This window comes from Gadus macrocephalus, chromosome 14 (assembly GCF_031168955.1).
Source record: "Gadus macrocephalus chromosome 14, ASM3116895v1".
In the NCBI taxonomy this organism is placed as follows: domain Eukaryota; kingdom Metazoa; phylum Chordata; class Actinopteri; order Gadiformes; family Gadidae; genus Gadus; species Gadus macrocephalus.
The window spans coordinates 6,752,808-6,779,186 of record NC_082395.1 but is presented as its reverse complement, the minus strand read 5'-3'; the positions used below and the strand labels follow the sequence as shown (position 1 = coordinate 6,779,186).

General features: G+C 45.5%; 4 protein-coding genes and 1 long non-coding RNA gene across 9 annotated transcripts in view; 2 read left to right on the top strand and 3 right to left on the bottom strand.

Annotated features, from left to right (window-relative positions):
• Window positions 1-26,379, bottom strand: part of phf10 (PHD finger protein 10) — a 91,604-nt gene that overhangs the window by 24,914 nt on the left and 40,311 nt on the right. The window lies entirely within an intron of this gene.
• LOC132472102 (uncharacterized) lies at window positions 6,302-7,774 on the bottom strand. Its single transcript, XR_009528995.1, has 3 exons — window positions 7,049-7,774; window positions 6,636-6,922; window positions 6,302-6,364 (listed from the first exon to the last, which is right to left on the bottom strand). It is a non-coding gene; the product is annotated as an uncharacterized LOC132472102 (long non-coding RNA).
• On the top strand, window positions 12,340-13,796 carry LOC132472305 (B-type lectin plumieribetin-like). Of its 2 annotated transcripts, none has more exons than XM_060071857.1 (3): window positions 12,340-12,487; window positions 12,703-12,815; window positions 13,233-13,796. In XM_060071857.1, the coding sequence occupies exons 2-3, from the start codon at window positions 12,726-12,728 to the stop codon at window positions 13,497-13,499; spliced, it is 357 nt and encodes a 118-aa protein (XP_059927840.1). In that variant the 5' UTR covers window positions 12,340-12,487; window positions 12,703-12,725; the 3' UTR covers window positions 13,500-13,796. The 2 variants fall into 2 exon arrangements, with proteins under 2 accessions (XP_059927840.1, XP_059927841.1); XM_060071858.1 differs by having other exon boundaries at window positions 12,366-12,487; window positions 12,700-12,815.
• Window positions 13,734-15,950, bottom strand: mis12 (MIS12 kinetochore complex component). Its single transcript, XM_060071852.1, has 3 exons — window positions 15,449-15,950; window positions 15,021-15,125; window positions 13,734-14,219 (listed from the first exon to the last, which is right to left on the bottom strand). The coding sequence occupies exons 1-3, from the start codon at window positions 15,845-15,847 to the stop codon at window positions 14,043-14,045; spliced, it is 681 nt and encodes a 226-aa protein (XP_059927835.1). The 5' UTR covers window positions 15,848-15,950; the 3' UTR covers window positions 13,734-14,042.
• ppm1g (protein phosphatase, Mg2+/Mn2+ dependent, 1G) lies at window positions 15,866-24,954 on the top strand. Of its 4 annotated transcripts, none has more exons than XM_060071826.1 (14): window positions 15,866-15,998; window positions 16,378-16,510; window positions 16,769-16,838; window positions 17,040-17,125; window positions 17,544-17,673; window positions 18,215-18,326; window positions 19,808-20,031; window positions 20,199-20,380; window positions 21,668-21,802; window positions 22,133-22,235; window positions 22,542-22,673; window positions 24,022-24,151; window positions 24,258-24,357; window positions 24,564-24,954. In XM_060071826.1, the coding sequence occupies exons 2-14, from the start codon at window positions 16,400-16,402 to the stop codon at window positions 24,771-24,773; spliced, it is 1,725 nt and encodes a 574-aa protein (XP_059927809.1). In that variant the 5' UTR covers window positions 15,866-15,998; window positions 16,378-16,399; the 3' UTR covers window positions 24,774-24,954. The 4 variants fall into 4 exon arrangements, with proteins under 4 accessions (XP_059927809.1, XP_059927810.1, XP_059927811.1 ...); XM_060071827.1 differs by having other exon boundaries at window positions 15,909-16,011; XM_060071828.1 differs by having other exon boundaries at window positions 15,910-15,998; window positions 16,374-16,510.

Here is a 26,379-nt window from a genome sequence, read left to right as displayed (position 1 = left end):
GATGCTGAAGATGAATGGAAGTCCAAAGGTGTGGCTGCCAGGTGGGTGGCTCTCTTTCGAGTAGCTGACCTGCCAAACATGCTGTCTATCACCAGACACATCCTGAGCATCCCAGCATCCACTGGATGTGTGGAAAGGATCTTCTCCAGAATGGCCAACAAATGGAGTGGGCCATTCCGTTTATTTAGTTTATATTTTAAAAGTTCATTGCTGCACACGCCACACAAAGAGATTTCATTCAAGATTTAATTGACTGCACTTTATAAGAGAATGTTATGTGGTAATAAGGCATTTCAAGATTTAAGTATGACTAATTCCTTTCTTGATCAACCCTTTACTAAAAACACCAGCACAAAATAAAACATACCACTGCTGCGGGCGCCCCGCCCCACAGGAGTCGGGCCCGTGGTGGGCGTCCCTTATTTTAATTTCTGAAAGTTGGCAACCCTACTCATGACGTACAATTCAATTATGCAGACGCATTTAAAGGAGCCATCTGCTTTTAGTACAGACAGACATATCAAAGAGTTAACTCCCATACACTTACTTTGGCCATATTGCCGAGACGGTTTTGCTTGTTGGATAAAGTGCTTCGACAACAGTGATTCCCCCCAATGTAAAAAAACTCCTAAAATGTAGGCTAATTACAACCGAGAACAAAAAACCCTGCGTGCTGTAGTAGGCTAGTTAAAATATGTTTCACTGATCTCCATCTGCACTCATTCGTCGCACTCAAAAAAAATAGACATTGGCGCACATGGCTAATTTGCATACGTGCACAGGACTGGTTGGCTCCGCAAAGCAAATAATGGAACATATCTATCAACGTGTCTATTTTTAATGTGATGTATTGTGTGTATGTCCAGTCAGACTTGTTCTGTGTGGTCTTGTAGGCTACTGTCCTGTGTGGGCCGAACCACCTAAATGGATTCCCGACGATTTGTGTCGTTTGGTATTAATAAAGACTTGACTAGGCTATCTATCTATCTAGACTATTTAATTAAGAATTATTCACCTCAGGCTCCGTGAATAGTGGGGAATAGAGGGATAAAAGACAAGAGATATATTGTCATTTATCCCTCGTCTTGTCGATTAGTTTGTTTATGTGACGATTTCAACAACTTTTGGGGTTATTGGTTGGTTAGATTGGTGGCATGGAAAGCAAATGAAAATGATTCCCGCTTAAATACGAACGTTCTAGATGTATAAATACTCCCGCTTATCATCACTTGGTATCCAAACCACTATGGCGTTTCGATCTCTGAACTGAAAAAGGGTTGGGTCGTAGGCTACAACACCGGGTGCCCAGTTACAGCCGCGATTAATACTTCAGCCGACATTTTGTTCAGTGAGTGAATAAAGGTAGGTAGGAACCAAAGTGCCTGCCGGTGTTCCCTGGGATCCACGCAAGCGAAGAGCGTCTACATTTCGATTGGCTGTCAGTGTTTGGCCGCTGAAGCGCGTCATAGTCATTTGCATAAAGTTAAAACGTTTTCAACTTTGGCCGCTGGTAGCGTTGGTCGCTTTGGTCGCTTTGGTCGCTCTTGCCCATAGAAAGTGAATGACTTCCGGCGATTTGGTCGCTCAATTCGCTTCTGGTGTGGACGCTCTGCAAACCAGAGAACCAAAGCCTGGCAGCGGATAGCTGACCGCGTAAATGCGTTAGTTACACCATGTCAAAAGCATGATCCTTAATATTTGAGCCATTAATCTATTAATGTCCCAGTTAAGCATTCTTAAAGGCACCCAGTGCAACTTTCGAGGCTTAAAAATAAACTTTTTTAGTCTTTTTTACACGTAGTAAGTTTCAATAACTCCATACCATTACATACCGACATTTAAGCAGCAAAGATGAGACGTCGTTGTGTGGTGAGAACTGATACAAAATCGATAACAACAACAATGCCGCCATTTTCTTTATTTTTTGTAACCTACAATAAATAAAGCAGGCTTCCAGTCAATGGAAAAATGGCTTCTCCCCACCGGCGATTGTTGTTGTTTACGATTTTCTATCAGTTCTCACCACACAACGACGTCTCATCTTTGCTCCTTGAATGTCGATATGTAATGGTATGGAGTTATTGAAACTTACTACGTGTAAAAAAGACTAGAAATTGAATGTTTATTTTTCATTGAATGTTTACATAAAGTTGCACTGGGTGCCTTTAACGTTCCTACCACATAACCCTTTTCTTCTAAAAAATATGTAGGCCTACTCCGATGGTCAGCGGATCAAGTAAAAATAAAGTATAAAAACATACAAACTGGTAAGCTTTTCCCACCATCGTATTGGTATATTTTGTCAGTCCAGCATTTAAATTGTCATGCCATATTGGTCACTCCTGCATTTAATTAAGCCCTTTTTTTTAAGCGTGAAAAGGCCGACAGTGGGCAGACTGGATCTGGCCCTCAAATTGTCTTGACCCCGGTGGAAGAGCTGGCAATAGACATAAATTCAGGGCGCCCTGGCATGGAGGAGGTACCTGGAGGTACCTCCTCAGAGAGTCAGGGGCCACTGTTTGAATGTAGGTTTTTGTTTTTCTTGTATTTTAGATTTTGTTTGTCTTCGAAGTAACACATGCAAACCGTGTGCGTGCCACAGCGCAAATGTTCCAAATGTTTTTTTTTGGGAACTGGGTAGAAAACCTAAAAGTGACAATTCGTCAACTTCGCAGATCAAGATGGATTGTGCGGAATCATTCCTGGCGGCCCGCAATGACATCCATAATTATGTGAGTTATAAAAAAAAAAAAAAAAAAAATATATTTTTATTATTATATCAATATTAATCTCATCCTCATCTCATTTTCATCCGCTTATCCGGGGTCGGGTCGCGGGGGGAGCAGCTCACGCAGGGGGCCCCAGACTTCTCTTTCCCGGGCCACATTGACCAGCTCTGACGGGGGGATCCCGAGGCGTTCCCAGGCCAGTGTTGAGATATAATCTCTCCACCTAGTCCTGGGTCTTCCCCGAGGTCTCCTCCCCACTGGACGTGCCTGAAACACCTCCCAAGGAAGGCGCCCAGTGGGCATCCTTACCAGATGTCCGAACCACCTCAGCTGACTCCTTTCTAAGTAAAGGAGCAGCGGCTCTAATCCGAGTTCCTCACGGATGGCTGAGCTTCTCACCCTATCCCTAAGGGAGACGCCAGCCACCCTTCTGAGAAAACTCATCTCGGCCGCTTGTACCCGCAATCTCGTCCTTTCGGTCATCACCCAGCCCTCATGACCATAGGTGAGGATAGGAACGAAGATCGACCGGTAGATCGAGAGCTTTGCCTTGCGGCTCAGTTCTCTTTTCGTTACAACGGTGCGGTAAAGCGAACGCAATACCGCCCCCGCTGCTCCGATTCTCCAGCCAATCTCACGCTCCATAGTACCCTCACTTGCGAACAAGACCCAGAGGTACTTAAACTCCTTCACTTGGGCTAAGGACTCATTTCCTACCCGGAGTAAGCAATCCACTGGTTTCCTGCTAAGAGTCATGGCCTCAGATTTAGCGGTGCTGATCCTCATCCCAGCCGCTTCACACTCGGCCGCCAGCCGATCCAATGAGTGCTGAAGGTCACAGGCCGATGATCCAATGAGGACCACATCATCTGCAAAAAGCAGTGACGAGATCCTCAGAACATCGAACTGCAACCCCTCCCCACCACGACTACGCCTCTATATCCTGTCCATGTATATCACAAACAGGATTGGTGACAAGGCGCAGCCCTGGCGGAGACCAGCACCCACTGAGAACGAAACTGACTGGCTGCCGAGGACGCGAATACAGCTCTCGCTTTGGGAGTACAGAGATTGGATGGCCCTGAGGATAGACCCCCTTACCCCATACTCCCGCAGCACCTCCCACAGTTTCTCCCGGGGGACCCGGTCATACGCCTTCTCCAGATCCACAAAACACATGTAGACCGGATGGGCATACTCCCAGGCCCCCTCCAGGATCCTTGCGAGAGTGAAGAGCTGGTCCGTAGTTCCACGTCCGGGGAGAAAACCGCATTGTTCCTCTTCAATCTGAGGTTCGACGATCGGCCGAACCCTCCTTTCCAGCACCTTGGAGTAGACTTTACCAGGGAGGCTGAGAAGTGTGATACCCCGGTAATTGGCACACACTCTCTGGTCCCCCTTTTTGAAAAGGGGAACCACCACCCCGGTTTGCCACTCCTTTGGCACTGTACCCGACTCCCACGCGATGTTGAATAGGCGTGTCAACCATGACAGCCCCTCAACACCCAGAGCCTTTAGCATTTCTGGCTGGATCTCATCAATCCCTGGGGCTTTGCCACTGCGGAGATGTTTGACTACCTCAGTGACCTCCACCAGGGAAATTGACGACGAAACACCATCAACCTCGAGCTCTGCCTCCAACATAGAGGGCGTGTTATTCGGATTCAGGAGTTCCTCAAAGTGTTCCTTCCAACGTCCGACGACCTCCTCAGTTGAGGTCAACAGAGTCTCATCCTTACTGTACACAGCTTGGATGGTTCCCCGTTTCCCCCTCCTGAGGTGCCGGATAGTCTTCCAGAAACACTTTTGTGCCGACCGAAAGTCCTTCTCCATGGCCTCTCCGAACTTCTCCCACACCCGCTGCTTAGCCTCCGACACGGCAGCAGCTGCAGCCCTTCGAGCCTGTCGGTACCCTGCAACCGAGTCAGGAGTCCTCCAGGATATCATATCCCGGAAGGCCTCCTTCTTCAATCGGACGGCTTCCCTGACCACCGGTGTCCACCACGGTGTCCGAGGGTTACCGCCCCTTGAGGAGCCTAAGACCCTGAGGCCACAGCTAGCCACCGCAGCTTCAGCAATGGAGGCTTTGAACACCGCCCACTCCGGCTCAATGCCCCCAACCTCCACAGGAATGCCAGAAAAACTCAGCCGGAGGTGTGAGTTGAAGATACCTAGGACGGGGGCCTCCTCCAGACGTTCCCAGTTCACCCGCACTACTTGTTTGGGCTTACCAGGTCTATCCGGAAATTTCCCCCATTCCCTGATCCAACTCACAACCAGATGGTGGTCTGTTGACAGTTCCGCCCCTCTCTTAACCTGAGTGTCCAAAACATGCGGCCTCAGATCAGATGACACGATCACGAAATCGATCATCGATCTTCGGCCTAGGGTACTCTGGTACCAGGTACACTTATGAGCACCCTTATGTTCGAACATGGTGTTTGTTATGGATAATCCTACTAGCTCCTACTTGGTGAAGTGGGGGTAGGCCGATCACCCCCCAGTTCGCTAGTAGGATGGTTCCACTTCGACGGTGGGATGTTCCATTTCGACAGGCATTCCAGTGCATTTTTTAGTTGGAGGTAGGATAAGTCCCACGTCCCACTGGTTTGTATGGGCTCTGGAATGCACCATTAATACCAAACACACACAGGGCACGCAACGAGCAACAGCTGAGACATTAGGGAGGGAGCAGTAATCAAACAGGAGGGAAACCTGACATGGGGAGAAACAAGACCGATACCAAAGTAAAAACAGGTAACAAAACAAAGACAAAGACAAGGAAACCGACAGATCATGACAGTTATGTTCCAAACTCTACCTGCGCAAAACCTGTTCCGACCAGGTTTGATTCAGAGCATATAAGTTTCCATAGTAACTAATGCCGCTTTTCCACCGCACATGTAGCTCGACTCGACACGACTCGACACGACACGACTCGACACGGTAGCAGCACGGGTGCTTTTCCACCGCAAATAGTACCTCCTGGACGTGGGCGGGGTCGGCTGCGCGAAAGGGCCGTGACGTATTTGTGTACGCGACGCAAACAACACATACGCAACCCACACATGGACAGAACCCACATAACAACAATGGAGGACATCGATCACATTACTATTATTAGCTGGCATGTTGAAGAAGTTGGAGAAGTGGAACATGTTGGCTGCGGCGCTGCTATGGATGTTACCAGCATGGTTGCCATGTCGCTCTCGTGACTTCGTCACACTCTCTGGCCAATCAGTCGCCGGCCGTCTGCCGACGTCACCTTTTAGCATCGGCTCAGCTCGCTTGGAACCTAGAGCGAGTAGGTACTAGAAAAAGCAGCCACTTCAGGTACCAGATACCATGGTACCGCGGTGGAAACGCAAAAAATGCGAGCTGAGTCGAGTCGTGTCGAGTCGTGTCGAGCTGGTACCATGCAGTGGAAAAGCGGCATAACAGGCCGTGTTAATTTTTTAACGGAAAACCTTAGGGTTACCGGCGCAAACCCTGGGTTAATTTCCCTGGTTATGCGATAAATGCCCCTCAGGTCATTGTGATACAGAAAGGAACACTGCAAAATAAAAAAACAACTCTGTAGCCGATGATATTTCGACCACGCCTTCTGTGTTTCGTTGGGTTGAATCCAGTCTCATCTACGTAGATGAAGTTGTGCGTTGGTTCACTTGCTTCAAGTTCCATTATATATCCATCCGCTATATCCAGAAGACACAAAATTACTTTTATGAATTACATGCATTTTCATTTTGGACAAGATACAGTTACATCAAATGTATATAGAACATATTGCATCTTCTTTTCTTCAGCCATAGCAAATGTGTAAGGGTCACACTTACAGTACTGTATATCACTATCTATACAATGTTGTACTGTTTACTGTGAGGTAAAGTTACTGCATGCTCATACGTGCTTAACCTGTACATACTGGTAGCGCAGCTCCTTCACTCTTTCACCATTTCTTTCAAATGGAACATTGTACAGCTGCTTCATATTCATTTGGTGCCTCTTCAGCACCCTGTCAATGGTTGAGATGCTGACTGTTGTTTTCAAAGATGTTGTTGTCCTCTGTAATGGCACTCTTTATCTCCCTTTGTCTTATGGCATTGTTTTCTACAACCATGGTGCAAATAGCCTGCTCCTGTTCAGGTGTGAAAAGGGTCCCTCTGCCACCCCTGTGAGGTTGTCTTGCAATCCTATGTGGAGAAAAAATACAGTACAGTAAAAGTATACTTACTGTACATTGTAAAATGCAAGTGGAATACTGTAATTGAAGCATTACAGAAAGTATACAGTACATTGCCTATCGTTCGATTACATACCTGTTCTGTCGACGAAAGGTCTGACTGATTGAGGACGCAGTTGTTCTCCCAATATTTGGCTGCACCCTTCGACCAGCCTCGGCCATTGAAAGCCCATGATTGAGAACAAGTGTGGCTCTTATCTCATCAGGAACGTGCATTCTGCCTTTTCCTCTGTTGTGGCTCCCAGCTCCTCTGCCATGCAGCCTCCCTCCTCTTCCTCTTCTCTCTGGCTGTTGACCCCGTCCAAATCCTTGTCCTTCCATTGTCAAACATTGTCACATTGTGTTGTGCTCCAGCTATATATATATATACTTGATGGTTCGTGAGATGCACCTTTGAGCTACTTCAGTAAACTGGTTGATCGTTGGTTGATCTAACGCTTCATACATTTGCCTTCATTAGAGAAAGTTAAGATGCACCTGGGAGCAATTTACCAATTCAGGACAGATTTAGAAAAAAAGTCTAATGGAAATGTATAGAAATATGGTTGACATAATATGACGACTTGTTCAACCATTTTGCATGTAAAGCCCTATGCAATTAACTAATGCCTAAATGTTGTGGGGGTGAGACTATTCAATAGAGACCCATTACAATACATTTTGATCAACATGAAAATAAGCAATTGATAATGTAGGAAAGAGCAGAGAATTGTACATAATCATTTGCATGGATGTACCAAAGGTTTTGCAACGTGTTCAAAGAAATGAGGAACTGCTTTTTGGATGTGAACAAGTGACACATTGATGTGAAGATTGTAGTTTTCAGAATTTCAATTCTGATCCGAGAAATTTTCCCAAAGCGACTGAGAAAAATGGTAACATCCATGCCTAGGGCTTCTCTGTCTAGAGACTTTGGATGCTCACGTTGCCCTCTTAAGGTGACAAAGAGATATTTGACACAACGTTAACCACGTTAAATACACCACGTTAGGCCAAGACCCAGGCAGGACTGCAAATAAATAACGCATACAAGATTAAATTGTATTACTCTGTATGAGTAGATTTCCCACTTCCAAATAGCATATCTATGTCTTGATCCTTTATCTGATCCAACTAGGATTGGTTTTAGGCTAAATGTCCTGATGACTTGTAGGCTATCAGTAGCCTTGGGTGGTAGTTGTAGTAGCTGTGGGCATCCGTGGCGTACTGGTTAAGGAGTAGGACTGGTAACCGGAAGATGGCCAGTTCGAATCCCGAACCTCCACGGATGAGGTGCCCTTGAGCAAGGCACCTGGAAACCCCCCCTTCTCCCCGGGCGCTGCACCGCGGCGGCCCACTGCTCCGGGAGTGTCGGTGTGCCCCCATGTGTGTACCTGCGTGTGCACCTGTATTTGTGTACCCCACGTGTGTGGACCTCTGTATGTGTATGTGTTCACCGGCTACCCGGATGGGTTAAATGCAGAGGAAGAATTTCCCCCTAAAAAGGGATGAATAAAGGACTTACTTGTCCTTGTCCTAGCCAGTTTAATAGTAGCCTGTTGAATAATTAAACGCACTCAATCGAAAACGCAAACGTGTGTTTCTGCAGGAGCGTGAATTTCACCTCATTGTTGTTAAGGCATATCTTTTAGACGAAGTAAAGCACAAGCAGTGCCAATCGATGCTGGGTTTATTAGTTCCTCTTTCGAACAACGGGCCTTGGCTAACGGGTAGAAACATGTGGTATTTTAATTGGAATTGGCTTGCCACTCCCTCACAACCAGCTTTCCCAACAAGCAAGTAATGGGGATATGTTTCGAAAAACAAGGGCATCTTTTGGCAGTTGAGTGGATTTAGAACATAACACACGTATTATGTAATTAACGCTTCTAAACCGCAAATGCATTATGTGAAGCCTGGCTGAATGGATGCTAATTCCAATGTTTACTCGCCCACTAAGCTGCCTTGCAACCATGCGATACCTGGAACACGGATGAGGGTTTAGGGATCTCCTGGCTGTGTTCCAGCTCTTGGAGAACATAATTGCGTTAATATATAATGACACACAGTCGGGGGCGGTTTTGGGCACGGGCGTACCAAGCTTGTTTTTCTTGGGAAGTGGGGCGGCGACAAGAGAACTTAAAAAGAAAAGGGAGTTTTGCCCGGGGCGTAACTGAACCCGCATTGCCATTGTACCAAAGCCAAGCTTGGTTGGCTTTGGTACATGTTTAACATGTTTTGTTATGAGTAAAACATTCGTTAATCAGACACCTAATGTATTGTCCTCATCCTCATCGTCATCCGCTTATCCGGGGTCGGGTCGCGGGGGGAGCAGCTCAAGCAGGGGGCCCCAGACTTCCCTTTCCCGGGCCACATTGACCAGCTCTGACGGGGGGATCCCGAGGCGTTCCCAGGCCAGTGTTGAGATATAATTAATGTATTGTGTACTGTTTAATCCATCAATTACTTTGTCCCAGTTTCACCTGTGACTTGGAAGTAAAGATCAAGATTAAAGATTAAAGATCTAGATTATTGTTGCAAAGAGGAGATTTCAGGAGAGTCAGGCAAACAAGACAAGCAAGGTCTAGAAACGGTATGCTTTCCTAGCCAAATGGCAATGCATTTGTTTCCCAGCCAAATGGCAATGCATTCAGGTACTTTCCTCTATGGCCCACTTGCCCTGTAGAGGGAAGACATGTATTAGAGCAAACACAATAGAGAAACATTTATTAGACTAAAAAGGCTTATGCCAAAAATATTTTTGCCCGCATCTCCTCTCTTTCTCTAAATTCTTCCTCTCTCCTCTTCTCCTCTCTGGTCACTTCCCCTGCCTCATCCTCTTCTCCTCTCCCTTCCTGGCCTTCTCCTCTATCCCCTTGGCCTCCTCTTCCCTTATATGGTCCCTTTCCCTACCACAATCTCGTGTCCAGCTTCTCTGTTAGGCTTTCAGTAGAAAAGGATCCAATCGCAGACAGATGGCTTGATTCCAAAACAAACAGAAGAGCCCATGACACCACTAACTAACCTACAAAATGTAAATAAAAGCACCATATGCCGAAAAAACAGGAACTCAAACATCAGGTACCTAACATTCTCTCCTTCTCTCTCTTTTCTCCATCTCTTTAAGATAGATGACTACCTTGCCCTCCTCCCTACTTCTCTTTATTGGTGTGTCCAGTCACCCCGAACAACTAGTTCAGCCACAGCGGTAGTTGAGAATACAACTGTCTCCTGGCTTGCTATAGAGATAGTCGCATCTCCTCTGACTCCAATGTCTCTGGTTGTCGCGTTTGTCTCCCGTATTTCCAGCACAGGGGCATAACACAAACTTTTCAACAAAATGTTTCTCTAATTGTGGCCAACACTATTAGTAACTGGAATCAGCGGTGACATTGGGCTATAGGCTGAAAAAGGAAGTCTCAAGCTATTTCAGTAACCTATAGAAGAATGTCTCATCTGCCGAAAGAGAAAGAGGAAGGCATGAGTCATGCAGTCATTGAAAAAGCATGGCCTGTAAACATTACAAAAGCGATAAACACGCTGGCAGGCACGCACACACACACACACACACACACACACACACACACACACACACACACACACACACACACACACACACACACACACACACACAGAGCGTGTGTGCGTGACAAACAGATGATGTGTTTTGTTGAACTATTTGCAATATTCTAAAACCTGTATTATGATAACACTGTAATGAACATTGTTAAGAAAATGTTATATACAAACCTAAGAAACCGAAAGCTCTCTTTATCATATATATTCCGGGGCAATTTTGTCGAATCTTGTGCTTTTCCGAAAATTTGACAATGTATGATTCTCATTGGCAGATTACAAAGAAGAGGGCAGACTTCCAGGCAAAGTTGTGAACCTAGCAGGTCAACCACAATGCTGCAACAGCTCAACGACATATGTGCAGTGGGATCTTTGCATCTTCTTCACAGATACTGTGAATTAGCAGATAAAGCCAACGTTGAAGTACCAGCATCATTCAAAAGCAGGAGAGCTACACTCAAAGAGAAACTTCAAGCGTAAGCACAGGACCCGTTTTAATTAATTACCGAGCTGAACATGTGTAGCCTGTTCACAGGAAATGTGGACTTCGGAGGAAGAGTCGTGTGCAATCCCCACACATATGTCCCTTGAAAAGGGATTCCTGGAGATGGTACACGTGGCGTTGAAATCAAGAGGAGATTTAATGGCGCATCCTCAGTACACCATGATGAGACGAAATCGTGTTACTGAAAGCGTTTTACACTTGATAATCGATGGCCACAGCCTGTTCCTCCCTTTACCAGGGAAGAAGTTGATACGTTCTATAAGTCTTGCCCCAGAGCTTGTCTACAATTTGAAAGGTTGAAAATATTAAACGCCCAACCATGTGGGATTAGAAAGTACCTTGCACTAAGCAATGCGATCAAAGGAGCTGGTAAAATTGTTTCACAAGACGGGGCACACAATACATGTATTAATCACATCGCAACTTGCAGCGGGTTGACACTGCGGGGTCACCCCTATGTTCCCCGGGAGCAAAGGGTTAGGGTCAGGTTTAAGGTTATGGTTAGGGTTAGGGTGAGGGTTAACCCTCACCCTAACCATAACCAATCGGAGGAGAGACATTCTAACCAATCAAAGGCGAATCAGAGGCGAAAAAACGGGGGGACTTGCCCCTACAATCCTACGAAAAATACATAGGACCCGGGTTAGAATGGCTCTCCTCCTATTGGTTAGGGTTAGGTTTAGGGTTAACCCTAAACCTGATCCTAACCCTTCGCACCCAGGGAACATAGGACCGGGGGAACAGGATGACCCCCTAGCAGAGATAACGCTTCAGGCCATAAATCCAGAAACTGCAATAACTCTAAATATAACTTTGTGCCTGGCCGATAACGCCCTGTTATCATACATCAGTAGCCTACGTTTACATGGAAATGCCCTGTTATCATGGACTAATTCCACATTAGAGTTATAGTACTCGAGCCAATAGTGTGACCCTGTAAATTTCAAGACATGCTGATGTGTAGTTTCAGATTTAAAGCCCACCAAAAATTAACATGAGACATATTACATATGATTTGGGATTACATTTAAATGGAAACGCCCTCTTATCATATACTAATTCCAAATCAGAATTATAGTACACGACCCCAGTGTAACCCAGTAATTTTCAAGACATTCTGATGTGTAGTTTCAAATTAAAAGCCCACCAAAGATTAACATGAGATATATAACATATTATTTTGGATTACATTTAAAAGGAAACAGCCTGTTATCATAGACCAGTTCCACATCAGAGTTATAGTACACGACCCCATGGTGTGACCCAGTAATTTTCAAGACATTCTGATGTGTTGCAATGGTTCCACCCTCCGGTGGAAATGCGCAAGACACGTCACGTGTGAGCTGTGTTTGACAACGAAGCGCAGTAACCGACTGCCTCACTCAAAGTTTGTACCGATATCGAGCTGGGCGTCTCTTCCGTCGCTGCTGAGCTTGTCTGTTGCCACCGCTTTGCGTAAGTTCCTACAAAAGTCGAGTTATGATGCAAATGTCAAATGAAGTCGGGTTTACCCATTAGTAAATATTGCGAGGTAGGCCTATACATTATAATGGAAGTTCAGAAACATAGTTCGTATTGGGCATAATTGCCTATGTACATTTAGGACTAGTGTTTAATTAGTGTTTGGAATGATAATTTTAGCCTAATAATTTTTATGTTGCTGCCAGCAGTTCGTCTTTTCCCACTCTGAAAAATGAACAAGAACTCCATCTCCACGAATGAAGAGATCCTCCATGGAGAATTTCTCAAAAGCTTAAACGGTCAATACAGAGCAGTCTTTCAGGTAGGAAATGTTTACACTATTTCATTTTTTTCGGTGTTTTGTCTACCTGACCTATAGTAGTTCAGAATGTAATAGATAGAACAGAATAACGCCTACAATTTAACTTCACATATTAAAATGTCACATTTGATAGCCTAATCAAAACAGAAGCTAGTAAGAAAAAAATGCACAGTAAAAAATAAAGGAACATTGAAAACACAACCAGTCTGTTCTGTTTTGATTGACCTACTTGCATACCTCATCTGAAAGGTATCTTGACAGTTGAGTTATGAAAATGTATCAATCAAAATGGAACCGACTGGTTGTGTTTTAAGTTAACAATGTTAATATTTTTTTAGAAATATATCTATTGTAAACAATTGTGTTCGGAAGTAATGACCATTTAAAAATGTAACACTGGATTCTTCTACTTCCCAGATTGATAGCAACCTGGTGATCTACGGCACCACTGCCCTCTGGCACACCGACACCGCCCAGACCACCGGTGTGCGACTCGTTCTGCAAGACGATGGCAACCTTGTGATGGTCACACAGAAGAAGAGCATAGTTTGGAACACTGAAACCAAAAACAAGGAAGTCTCGCAGAGGATGCGACTGACCCTGACAGACGCTGGATTCCTGGAGATCACGAAAGACGGGGAGAAAATCTGGACGTCGGAAAACTCCAAAGGCACCAAACCGTAAGCCGCGCTGGGTGTGCCTAAAGATTACTTGGTGCGGCATATTGAAATGGGTACTTTTGAATGTGATGTTCCAATCCCAAACATTCTATTTCCACTGAACGAATAGAACAGTAGAGTACAGAAGCATGCGCAAATGTGTTTATTTCTTGTGAAATAAAGATCATGGAATCTGGTGGTAAATAAATGTGGTAGTCCTTTCCTTCCACACAATTTATGAATTTATGGATCCAGTCAGTGTCATTACATTGTTGAATGTTTTATTTGTCCACAAAGTTTTAAATAAACATTTTCTTCTAGATTAAGCATCTTTACAATCCTAAAAGTATCAATTATGAAGTAAGTAAATAAATAACAAGCCTAGGAGAAACTTAAATGCAGAACAGTCATTTAAAAAACGTACACTTTTCTATCTGAAGAGGATGTGAGAGGAAAGGAATGTGCGGGTCAAAATATTTATCTTCCTAGTTTATAGGACAAAGGAAGTTACCAAATTACATACAAAAAAAATAAAGAAGCAACTTCATCCTCCACGAACCACTGACTTCTAAGAATCTGGTTCTTTAGGCCTCTTGTCGCATATCTCTGCTACGTTGACTTGCAACTTCTTCACGGACTCCATCACCTGGGGGAAGTTTTCGTTGAAGCTGCCCAGCCCCTCCTTCAGCCACGCTGTCTGAAGCTCTCCGACCCACCTCAAGATCCCATCCAGCTGTTCTCGCACCTATGGCCAGCCGAATTGTCATTTATTAACTAAGTTTGACTATCCAGAATTAACATTGTAGATATCCACAACTTCTTTCTGACTAGTCGTAATTACATTTTGAATAGTTGGAATTTTCATTCAAGATATCTGTAACGTAATTGTGACTGGTCGAAACTCAAATTCAAGATATCGGTAATTAGATTTTGACTAGGCGGAATGAAAGTTACAGATATCTACAATTTTAGATATCTCTAATCAAGATTCCTTTCAAGATATCGATAACTTGATAATAGATATCTACATTTAAATTATGACAATCCCTAACTCCAGTTTGAGATATCTACAACGTCATTTTGACTAGTCGTAACTCCAGTTAGAGATATCTACAACGTCATTTCGCCTAGTCAAAACTTAATTTAAGATATCTGAAAAGGGACATGTAGAAATCTTGAATTGAGGTGAATTAAATATATCTTGAACTGGAAATATGACTAGTCAGCATCAAATTGTAGATATCTCAAACTGGAATTACAGATATCTACAATTCAGTTGCAGATGTCCGTAATTTACAAAGTGGATATCCGCAACTGAATTGTAGATATCTGCAATGAGAAACCCCATAGACATGAATGGCGAAAATGACGTCATTTATCCTAGGAGGAATGTCTTTGTGGATATCTGAAATGACAATTGTGGATAGGAGGAATGTAGTTGCGGATATCCGAAATGTTAGTTTTGACTAGGCGAAACTGAATTGCAGATATCTGAAACACATATCCAGTCTAGCGAATTTATGTCAAATCGGCTCGCCATACGCACCTCCCTCTGCTCCTCCAGCTCAGCGAGCAGCTCCTGTCGGGCACACAGCTCCGCCTGGTGGGCGCTCTGCAGAGCGGCGAGTGAGGACTCCACCCGCATCAACTCCTGGAAGGGCGGAAATACAACCCAGCAAGGTTTCCGTGACAGGGTAGTTTGAGAACATAATGTAAACATGGTGACAAAACAAAGGAAGCAAATAAGAGGCCAACAAATACAACATTGGCTGTAATATGTAGACCTTATTGGGTTTTCAGAATTGTTCCCGAGTGATCGGTCATCATTGTGTGATGCTGTGTTGTTTATGTGCAGAGCATTATCAGATTCAGCACGCGTCTGACGCTAAATTCGCAAGACAGAACGCAAACAAAGTTAAAGTTATATGCCTAATGAACTGACTTTAAGCATATCCAACGACCCCTGACTCTTACCGTAACATCTCTAGGGGACTTTCGGTGTGGCTTGTCACCGGGAAGGAGAACGTTTGGTGGTATGGAGAAGCATTTGTCAACCAAAAGTGCGTCCATACGCTTGGAAAAACTCTGAAAGCGTTGTTCCAGAAACTCGTACAGCTCTTGGCTGCACTCCCGGGCCTTCGATTGTAGCAGGTCCTCGTCCTGCGTTTTATCACGTTTTTTCAGCTTTCTTACGCACACCTTCTCCACAACAAGTAAGATCCCGCATAGGCAATCTTGAAAGGCGCTGTATATTCGAAACATGCATGTCTGCGGCGTGAAGCCAAAAAACTGTGCCTCGTATAGCTTTAGAGTCGAGGGAGAGAGTATATCCAAGGCAGTAACGCCGACCCCGTCACAACCGCTGCCCTCCATGACTTCCCGCGCTCGCTCGAATGCCTGGCGCTCTGGACATGCGCACTAGCTCCTTTTCTTTGAAAAGACTGAGCTTGCGCGTAGCCAAAACTTCCTCTACGGCTCCGGCTTCTCAGTGAAAGGACTGTTGATATCCACTGCCGCTACACGTGTAGGAATCCTATGTAAAACCTTCTATTGTACACACTGTTATATGTGGTGGCTTGATGGATAACTGTCTATCGTCACATCCTAGTTATCGTCGATTTGGGTTTGAGAAATGCGTAGAGGGTTATATGTGGGGCACAGGTTACGGAACTTTAGCCGGGTTGTCATAGCTAGCATGTTTGCATTAGCAAGCCGCTGTCCACTTTGTTGTTATCCTGCTAATGTTAGCCTACCAGCTACCTTTCCTGGCTAAACTGGCTAGCAAGAATCCGTATAATTAAATGCTTCTAACGTTAGCTGGGCAACGTTTGCGTAGACGGTCAAACTAAGCCGTACGTAACATAAAGGCGCAGCATTCTAACTGTGATCTCTTGTCAAGGTAGAAAGCCATAGAAGCCGACCACCATGGGGGCATATCTGTCGCAACCAAACACGACAAAGACCTCTTCCGATGGCGGCAACAGCGGCATGAGCTACGGGTTCTCTGCTATGCAGGGATGGCGCGTCTCCATGGAGGTGAGGAGATGCAATGTGTTTGTGGATCGATCGATAATTGATTTCCTTTTCGAAGTGTCGTGATTTTTAGGGTTGAGCGTTAAGTTTGGCTCCCTGAATACCTGGAATTAGGCTCTGTGTGCATCGCTAGAATTATTTACTAAACAATGTATGTTTAGTAATGAGCTACATATGCAGTGATTTACGTATCGTATCTAAGATGATGTATTTTCTAGGAACATTGCTTATATTATTTATGTTTTCTTCTCCTGTTGCTAGGATGCTCATAACTGCATCCCAGAGCTTGACAGTGAAACAGCCATGTTTGCAGTGTATGACGGCCATGGAGGTAACACACACACACACACACACACACACACACACACAGAGATATGTAGATGAATGAATGACTATTTCATTGAATGAAAGGACTATTCTATCTATTGGTATTTAAGGTATGATATTTTGTTGGATTTTGACTGCATGGGCATTTCTCTCAATATAAATTTGGAAAAGTATTTTCTGAATAGTTTGCCTACTCCCCAACTAGGTGAAGAGGTGGCTCTTTACTGCTCAAAGTACCTCCCTGATATCATCAAGGAGCAGAAAAACTACAAAGATGGCAAACTGCAGAAGGTAAAAAAAAAACGTTCTGATGTGTTTTGGATTTTTGAAGTATAGATATTTGTACAGTAACTCATCAGTCAGAAGGTTGAACCGTTAATGGAGTCGATGGCCAATTGAGTCACATGGTGCAGAATAAGGAAGGCCTTGCAATCCTGCCCAAATCTCAAATGTATTTCGGCCGTTGTTCTGAGCATTGTTTTCCAACACAAATGATTATTGAGCCAAAGCACCCGCAGATGATTTTTGCCTTTAGATGCATGTCTCTAACAGCAAGCGGGTGTAGGACTCGGGCACCTTGCCTACGGACTTCATCACGGTGGGCAGGCACCTGCTGCGAGTCGAACACCCCGACCTGCGGACTCACTCGGTGCTTGCCTACCAATGTGTGGTGGCCCTGTTCTTCACGTCTCCTGTGTGTTCTCGCCAGGCCCTGGAGGAGGCGTTCCTGTTCATAGACGGAAGAATGACCTCCGAAGAGGTGATCAAGGAGCTGGTGCAGATCGCCGGGCGGCCCACCGATGAGCCCCCCGCCGAGAAGCTGGCAGAGGAGGACGACCGTAAGTGGAGCCGTCTGTCTGTAGTAGAGTCCAGCTGTGACGGCCAGGGCCCAGTCCACCTCTCTTGTCCAGCTGGCCATGTAGGGCGCTCTATGGGGCTGTTTTTATACTTTGTGTAATTTAGCCATCTTTTACCCAACGTCGCTCAGTGGGCTAGGCATCTTGCTCTAAGAGGTGGGCTGTGGACCCGTTCAGCTCAGAGTCAAACCCCTTGGCAAGCACACCGTGCCCTGCCCCCTTTTAAATGTATATTATTATCATCCAACTGAACTTTCCCACCTAACTCCACCTACCTGCCAATTTAATGAATATGTTCCATTGTTTATTAACTAAATGTGTTTGTTTTAACTATATTTGCCTGTTTTAAAATTGTAATTTGCTTGTCTTAACTGTAAGGCGAAATTGCTCATCTTGGGATAAATAAAGTTTTTCCTAATCTTGAGAAAGGCGCCCTAAAATATCGTCTTATTATTATCATCATCATCATCATCCACTCTGCGTCTGAATGAGCTGGTGGCCCATGGTGTTGTCCTTCTCTTAGTGGACAACGAGGAGGCGGCGCTGCTCCACGAGGAGGCCACCATGACCATCGACGAGCTGCTGGTGCGCTACGGGCAGAACCTCAACGCTGTGAAGCATGCCGCCGCTCTCAGGTGAGACATCGTGTAGCATGCCATCTGATGGGGCGGCCATGTTATCCCAAACCCTGAGCCCTGATATGGCGGCCCTATCGCCCCCTACCATGAGCCCTGATGGGTCATATCGCCCCCTACCATGAGCCCTGATGGGTCATATCGCCCCCTACCATGAGCCCTGATGGGTCATATCGCCCCCTACCATGAGCTCTGATGGGTCATATCATCCCCTACCATGAGCTCTGATAGGTCATATCGTCCCCTACCATGAGCCCTGATGGGTCATATCGCCCCCTACCATGAGCCCTGATGGGTCATATCGCCCCCTACCATGAGCTCTGATGGGTCATATCGTCCCCTACCATTAGCTCTGATGGGTCTTATAGTCCCCTACCATTAGCTCTGATAGGTCATATCGTCCCCTACCATGAGCCCTGATGGGTCATATCGCCCCCTACCATGATCTCTGAAAGGTCATATCGTCCCCTACCATTAGCTCTGATAGGTCATATCGTCCCCCACCATGAGCCCTGATGGGTCATATCGTCCCCTACCATGAGCCCTGATAGGTCATATCGTCCCTACCAGAGATGTGGACTCGATTCACATGACTTGGACTCGAGTCAGAATCGAGTCATGATTTTTATGACTTCAGACTCGACTTGACAAAATCACCCATGACTTGCGACTCGACTTAGACTTGACTGCTATTGCCTTGAGACTTGACTCGGTCTTTGACTTGTAATTACTCGACATGTCTTGAGTCTAAAACATTTATTGTTTTAGATATCTAACATATTTCCCGCCAGGAAGGCTAGACACCCAAGACGCATTCACTTCCGTGAAGATGAAAAAACAAACAGCGAGCGAAGACAAATCATCACTTGTATCTTCAATAATATCAAAACGAAATTTCGATATCATTTATACTTTATTCAGAATAACAGTTTTAGTTTCATATTGGCTGCGTCTTCAGTTGGTCCCATTGAAGCCGTCTGGCCAGCCTCTGACACTAAAAAACAAAAAAATTGACAAATCCTCACACTTGTAGCCTTTTGAGGCAGTGTTGTTTCTGAATATAAGTGTTAAGGGACAATAATGCTTACTATCATGCATTAGTCTCCATGTCTGTGGACACATTTGTATGCAGTCACATGTTAATATAGGGTTTCCCTGTCTTGACTTGGGACTCGACTCGGACTTGACTGCTAAGACTTGGGACTTACTTGGGACTTGCCAAACAGTGACTTTGTTCCATCTCTGGTCCCTACCATGAGCCCTGATAGGTCATATCGTCCCCTACCATGAGCCCTGATAGGTCATATCGTCCCCCACCATGAGCCCTGATAGGTCATATCGTCCCCCACCATGAGCCCTGATAGGTCATATCGTCCCCCACCATGAGCCCTGATAAGGCGGCCAGGTCTAGTTTCTGCCCTATCAAGTGTTGCGCGGCTGGGCCGACGTTACAGCCTCTTGCCGTGCCTCGTCCCCCCCAGCGCCGCAGCCAAGAAGGCGGGTTGTCCTCACTCCGGGGCCCCGGGGGAGAAGGCCGAGCCTGGAGCGGCGGGCGAGGAGCCGGAGGTGAACGGAGAGGCCACGGACCAGGGGAGCAACGGGAGCGCCAAGTCTGAAGAGGCAGGGGGCACAGGGTTCTCCAAGCTGAGGGCCTGCCGCAAAGCCACCAGAGGGGCAGGCGGGGACGAGGGCGGATCCTCCTCAGGTAGGGCAAAGCTCCCCCCCCCCAAATAAGTTCCCCAGTAAAGCCTCAAGAGATGTACTTTTTAAATTGAGGATCGTGATGAAGGAGGTTGTCAAGCTCTGGCCCAAAAACGATATCAAGGCGACGCTTTTCTTCTCACGCTTTTTCCATCCCCACCCCCCCCTCAGTGGCGGCCGAAGGCGGCAAGGCGGGGGGAGGCGGCGGAGGCGAGAAGGCGGGGAAGGCGGAGGGCTGCGCCGGGCCGTCCTGCTCCTCCAGCGCCGCCGTGGCAGACGGCCGCTCTCGCTTCTTTGAGGACAGCGAGGAGTCAGAGGAGGGAGAGGAGGACGAGGAGGACAGCGACGACGAGGTGAGGGCGCTGCGGCATGGCCGAACGATGGATCGGATTCAAACCCGGCATCGAACCTGGTCACATGGTCATTTTTTTTGTTACTGACTGGAGATCAGTAAGATTTGTATTGGGGCTGTACGGTATGGACTAAAGTGTGTATCATGGCATGATTTGAGGCATAGACGGTAACGGTATTATATCACGGTATATTCATTTTATCTTCTAATTTCGATTATAACTGCTTCTGAAGGTGTAAATGGTTAGGCACCTAAAATGCATAAAAAAATTGAAAATCTTTTTTCAAGCTACTTCCATCTCTGGAAAAAGCAAACGTTTAATAGTATGGTGTGTGGGGGCAGGTAACGCGTACCTGGGATCTTTAAAGAGGGCTTTAAAGAGATGTTTTGACCATCTCTTTAAAGCCCTTTCTATCGACATTTTGAAAGGGAACCTTGTCCATACACAGGTAAACAGTGAAGGCGTTTGTTATTGTTATTTTTTTGTCGTAAGGACTGGCTTTCGAAAAAATCCCAGCTTCTCGCTACCGGCTTCTGTCTCGCATGGTGTGGAATGAGAGGCGCGCAGCGAGCGCAGCTGCATACTTGCGCAATAGCATTCTGCCTGAGAAGGCAGTATTGCTGTCAAATCTGTCCCTGGGAAAAGTAACGTTGAGCCGAATTGAAAAAGGAACTACGTTTCGTCTTTACTTTTTACATGAGAAGGTAGTTACGTTATTTTATTAAGGCGTTGCTTACTTTGTAACGCGTTACACACAACACTGTCTACCGGTCACGCCGGTAATCCATACCATAGCGCCAATTCACACTGGTGTACTTTTTATAACGTACTCCCCTAATTTGTATTTATTTTTCCTACAATTCAATAGCTAAATAGAGATGTTATAATATCAATTCATCTCAACACATAGGCCTGGCCTAAGGGAAAGAGCAGTTTATATGTGGACTGCTTCCAATGTTGTGTTGGTCATACTATAGAATGATGTATTGCTTGTTTAGTGAATAATACAGTACCTAAGAAACTTTAAAAATAATAAGAAAAATCACATACTAAACCGCAATATTGGTCGAAATAATTGCAATTAGTTTATTATACGAAATCGTTCAGCCATAGTCGGGCAGGTCCAGGGGTCTTCCTCCCAAAGCCTTCTCCTAATGTAATCCCGACACGGTTTGGAATAAGTTAAACATTAGCCAACTATTAAAACAGACTTTCACCACCTTCTTAACGGATGGTGGCAGAGGTTCGCGGTCAACGATGTGCTATTTTTTTTTTATTTTATATCAGGAGGGCAGTGAGGAGGAGGACGGTGACAGCAGTGAAATGGAGGAAGAGGAGGACACAGATGAAGGAGAGGAGGATTCAGAGGATGAGGAGGAAGAGGAAGAAATGTGTCTACCGGGGATGGATGGCAAAGAGGAGGTGAGCGAAACATGTCTTTCAATATGGATCTAAATCCACTTTCTGTTTTTTTTTTTTTGCTTGAATGACTTCATAGTATAGAAAATGTTGTCTCCGTCTCATGATGAATCACACACTTTTCAGTAGTGTACACCTCATTGTGACTCCTTCAAAATTGGTATTCAAGGTGTGTGTGTGTGTGTGTGTGTGTGTGTGTGTGTGTGTGTGTGTGTGTGTGTGTGTGTGTGTGTGTGTGTGTGTGTGTGTGTGTGTGTGTGTGTGTGTGTGTGTGTGTGTGTGTGTGTGTGTGTGTGTGTGTGTGTGTGTGTGTGTGTGTGTGTGTGGACGCAGCCCGGCTCAGACAGTGGAACCACAGCGGTGGTTGCTCTGATCCGTGGGAAGCAGCTGATTGTGGCCAACGCTGGGGACTCGCGCTGTGTGGTGTCTGAGAGCGGTAAGCAAGAAACCCCCACACCAGTGATGTCAATTAGTTAGAAGACTTTGGAGGACGGTTTGGTTTTAATTGGCGTACTGCTGAGACTTGGTTCCATTGGGAAGAATAAACTAAAAGGGTAGCATGCAGTATGTATATTTATCAAGGGTCTTGCTTTCACCAGCTATATTTCATGAGGGACCAACCCGTACGATGCTAATACCATTTATGCTAGATGATGAATGGAGAGATGAAGGGCAATGTTTTTATCGTATCAGTCAACATTAAGAGGCAGGATTTAACCCTTCATGTGTGCGTTCTGCGCAGGCAAGGCGGTCGACATGTCATACGACCACAAACCAGAGGATGAGCTGGAGTTGGCTCGCATCAAAAACGCCGGGGGCAAGGTGACCATGGACGGCAGGGTGAACGGGGGACTGAACCTGTCGAGAGCCATCGGTACAGTCGTGTGTGTGTGTGTGTGTGTGTGTGTGTGTGTGTGTGTGTGTGTGTGTGTGTGTGTTCTACAGAGGTCACATTATCCAGTAGTTTCAAAGCCAGCTTCTGAAAAGTGACAATGTCTGAAACATCGGGCACTCAGAAGACTTGAATCACACAATTCACAAGCAGTTGAATTAATTTCATATTTGTATAAAATCTTTATGAAATTGAGGATGTTTTATTGAACTAGGAAATGCATTTCCTGCAGATAATGCGGTGAGTGCTGTAGAACAAAGTGAGGTTGAAAATATGTTTGAATAAAGCCAAATAGATTAAGACATAAAGAAACTTTAAATGGCTTAAATCAAATGAAGGGATTTGAACAGAGTTCAAAAGTCTCAATAGATTAAACAACGTAAACATGCACACCATTTATAAAAAAAATATATATATATATTAAATGGTTTGAAACAAATAAAGTGACAGCTGAAGGAAAAGCGCAAAGCATTGCCAAAAATGCAGAAATGTAAAAGGAATTGAACTGAATAATATGAAAGGTCAAATGTTTTGCCCAGCATTGCTGAAAAATCTGAGATCGCAAATGTATTGCGAAACGAAAACTGACATGCTGAGTTGCATTATATGAAGAAGCATGTGCTGAAATACATTGTTAAAAAAAGCTGGAAGCTAAACTGTAATGAAGTGTGTAGATAGTCGTGGTTGTGGTGGTAGCTGAGCTGGTGGTGGTGGTGGTGGTGGTGGTGGTGGTGGTGGTGGTGGTAGCTGAGCTGGTGGTGGTGGTGGTGGTGGTAGCTGAGCTGGTGGTGGTGGTGGTGGTGGTGGTGGTGGTGGTGGTGGTGGTGGTGGTGGTGGTGGTAGCTGAGCTGGTGGTGGTGGTGGTGGTGGTAGCTGAGCTGGTGGTGGTGGTGGTGGTGGTGGTGGTGGTGGTAGCTGAGCTGGTGGTGGTGGTGGTGGTGGTAGCTGAGCTGGTGGTGGTGGTGGTGGTGGTAGTAGTAGTAGCTGAAGTAAAAGTGATACTAGCTGCACAAACTGTATGCCTTATGAAGGGAATGGTATTGAGTGATGTTTCTAGAAAGAATTATAATAATCCACCATTTTTTTGACAGATTAAATTGTATGTACTCGCCTAATGCGAATTTTTCAAGCCTAACGTTTAAAAGTAGTCCAATTGGGTGGGGAAAAACTGCCTGCACGTCCTCGCGCTCTACCCTCACTGCAAATCACCCTCCTAATAATCACTCAGCCTTTTCTAATTCAAGAAATTCAAACATTTCACAGTGTTTGTAATACGTTAATGGGAACCATTTCTCAACCTTTACTCAACCTTTACCCTTCCCCTTTCCAGGTGACCACTTCTACAAGAGGAACAAGAACCTGCCGCCAGAGGAGCAGATGATCTCCTGCATGCCCGACGTCAAAGTCCTGACGCTCCACGACGACCACGACTTCATGGTCATCGCTTGCGACGGCATCTGGTGAGTGGTGGTTGCCATGATGACACGATGTCCGTCCCAAACACATCGTCGTCTTCTCGTCTTCTCTGAGTCGCTGTTAGTGAAGGTGTGTCCGGTGTGCGTGCAGGAATGTGCTGAGCAGCCAGGAGGTGGTGGACTTCGTCAGCGCACGGATCAAACCGGACCAGGCCGGCAAAGTCCGGCCCCTCTCTAACATAGTGGAAGAGGTACGCGTCCCGTGTCAAAGAGTCATCCTTTATGTGCCGAATGCAGACACTTCCTTTGCTGCATTTTTCTGTGACGATGGACGAATAGATTGGACAGTAAATCTTTGGAATATACATTGACCATCAGGAAGTGTATTTCTGAAAGGCATTGTACGTTGTATGTGTTTTTGTTTATTTCTTACCGTGCCCGTCTCTTCCCTCTGTAGCTTTTGGGGCAATGTTTGGCCCCGGACACCACCGGAGACGGCACCGGGTGTGACAACATGACCTGCATGATCATCTCGTTCCGGCCCCACCCCGCCTCCACTCCCAACCAATCGGAAGACACGAGGAAGAGGAAGCTGCAGGAGGCTGAGGCCGAGCTGGAGAAGAACGGGAAGGACGGGAATGACAGCAAAAAGGCAAAGAGTAACTGAACGAACACCCGGCAACTGGGCAGCCGCTGGCCTGCGTTTGCCCCACAAATGTTAGAGACTAATTTCCACAACCCGAAAATCTTTGCCAGGCAAGGGTCTAATTCCCCCCCCCCCCCCCCCCCCCCACTCATCCAACCAAATTCCCACGTTCCACTCCTATGATTAAATGTTAATGAGGTCATGGGTCAAATTATTATTATTATTATTGCTATTCTCTTTTTTCTTACCATGTGATTTAAGCTCCGGTCTCCCCGGAGACGAAATGAGAGCTGTTCTATGTGAACTGTTTATTCGAAGGCCCCCCTTCAAGTTACCGGCCTGGCACTTGAGTTATTTTGAAGGGGTGAGAGAGGAGCCGATCACCCTACAGTTATAAAAGTGCTTCTCTCTCTCTCTCTCTCTCTCTCTCTCTCTCTCTCTCTCTCTCTCTCTCTCTCTCTCTCTCTCTCTCTCTCTCTCTCTCTCTCTCTCTCTCTCTCTCTCTCTCTCTCTCTCTCTCTCTCTCTCTCTCTCTCTCTCTCTCTCTCTCTCTCTCTCTCTCTCTCTCTCTCTCTCTCTCTCTCTCTCTCTCTCTCTCTCACAAAAAAAAAAAAAAATCATCTTGTGTGCTTTTCAAATTTGTCCATTTCAATCTCACTGTCTCCTCCCCAGAGTCTCAATTCCTGTGAGAGGGGACGTCGATTTCTCCAGGGGGGTGGAGGGGTCTTGGGCACCAGCTCTGCTGTCGTCCCTCTAGTTTTAGTTTGGAAACTGGACTCCGAACTTGCAGAGGAGTCGTTTGTATGACAACTCTCTGGTGGCTCTACTCATTGTAGCCTGGCACTTTGTCAGATGGTACACGTCCCCCCCCCAACCCCCACATTAGGCAGCTGATCAGCAGTGAGATTCAGGCTTGTAGCACTGGAGGGACAGACTAACAATAACATAAAATGGGCTGCTGCATCACAGAAATCCCTTTACTCGCTCTCTTCCCCCCCCCTGGCAGTCCAAAACCCGTGTTTAGTTTCAAGTAAAGGTGACTTCCACTGAAATATATATCTTCATTGTGTTGGTTCCTTTTTTCTTCTTAGCTGCAATGCATTTGACACAGTAACTCGGGACTGTGGTTAAATGTGTTGTCGTGGAGACGACCCAAGTTATTTCTGAGTGGAGCAACCAGAGTATCGGTGTGCACTGCTGCACTCTTATGTTCATGTGTTGATGGTCCATGTGAACCATAATGTCTAGTGTAATTCACTCTTGTGCTCAACACATTACCCCGTTTTTTTTGTTTTTGCTGTATATACTTTTTCAATAATTGTAATTGAAGAAAAAAGGCCTTTTCTTTGTAATTGTGATTCAATGTGACATTTTGGTGGATACTCTTTTTATCACCAGTATGGAAGTGCATATACAAATACATTTTTTACATAAGATTGCTACGGTCCCTTTCTGCTTAATTATGTACTCAATTTAGTATCACCATTTAAACTGAAGAGGTTAGATTTATTTTTCTTCTGCCTTTTCATTGTTTGCTTTCTCTTTTTTGTGCCATAACTAATATAGCTTGGAATCCTGAGCTTTATTTGACACTTTTTGGTAATGGGAGTAATTCCATTCAACCTGA

What these genes read in the sequence shown, in the direction of transcription:
- LOC132472305 (XM_060071857.1), top strand. Translation starts at nt 12,726, where the DNA reads ATGAACAAGAACTCCATCTCCACGAATGAAGAGATCCTCCATGGAGAA. An exon ending in AATACAGAGCAGTCTTTCAG is followed by an intron (nt 12,816 to 13,232) that starts GTAGGAAATGTT and finishes TCTACTTCCCAG; the next exon opens with ATTGATAGCAACCTGGTGAT.
- mis12 (XM_060071852.1), bottom strand. Translation starts at nt 15,847, where the DNA reads ATGGAGGGCAGCGGTTGTGACGGGGTCGGCGTTACTGCCTTGGATATA. An exon ending in AGTCCCCTAGAGATGTTACG is followed by an intron (nt 15,126 to 15,448) that starts GTAAGAGTCAGG and finishes CCGCCCTTCCAG; the next exon opens with GAGTTGATGCGGGTGGAGTC. An exon ending in AGCTGGAGGAGCAGAGGGAG is followed by an intron (nt 14,220 to 15,020) that starts GTGCGTATGGCG and finishes GGCTGGCCATAG; the next exon opens with GTGCGAGAACAGCTGGATGG.
- ppm1g (XM_060071826.1), top strand. Translation starts at nt 16,400, where the DNA reads ATGGGGGCATATCTGTCGCAACCAAACACGACAAAGACCTCTTCCGAT. An exon ending in GATGGCGCGTCTCCATGGAG is followed by an intron (nt 16,511 to 16,768) that starts GTGAGGAGATGC and finishes TCCTGTTGCTAG; the next exon opens with GATGCTCATAACTGCATCCC. An exon ending in AAGATGGCAAACTGCAGAAG is followed by an intron (nt 17,126 to 17,543) that starts GTAAAAAAAAAA and finishes TGTTCTCGCCAG; the next exon opens with GCCCTGGAGGAGGCGTTCCT.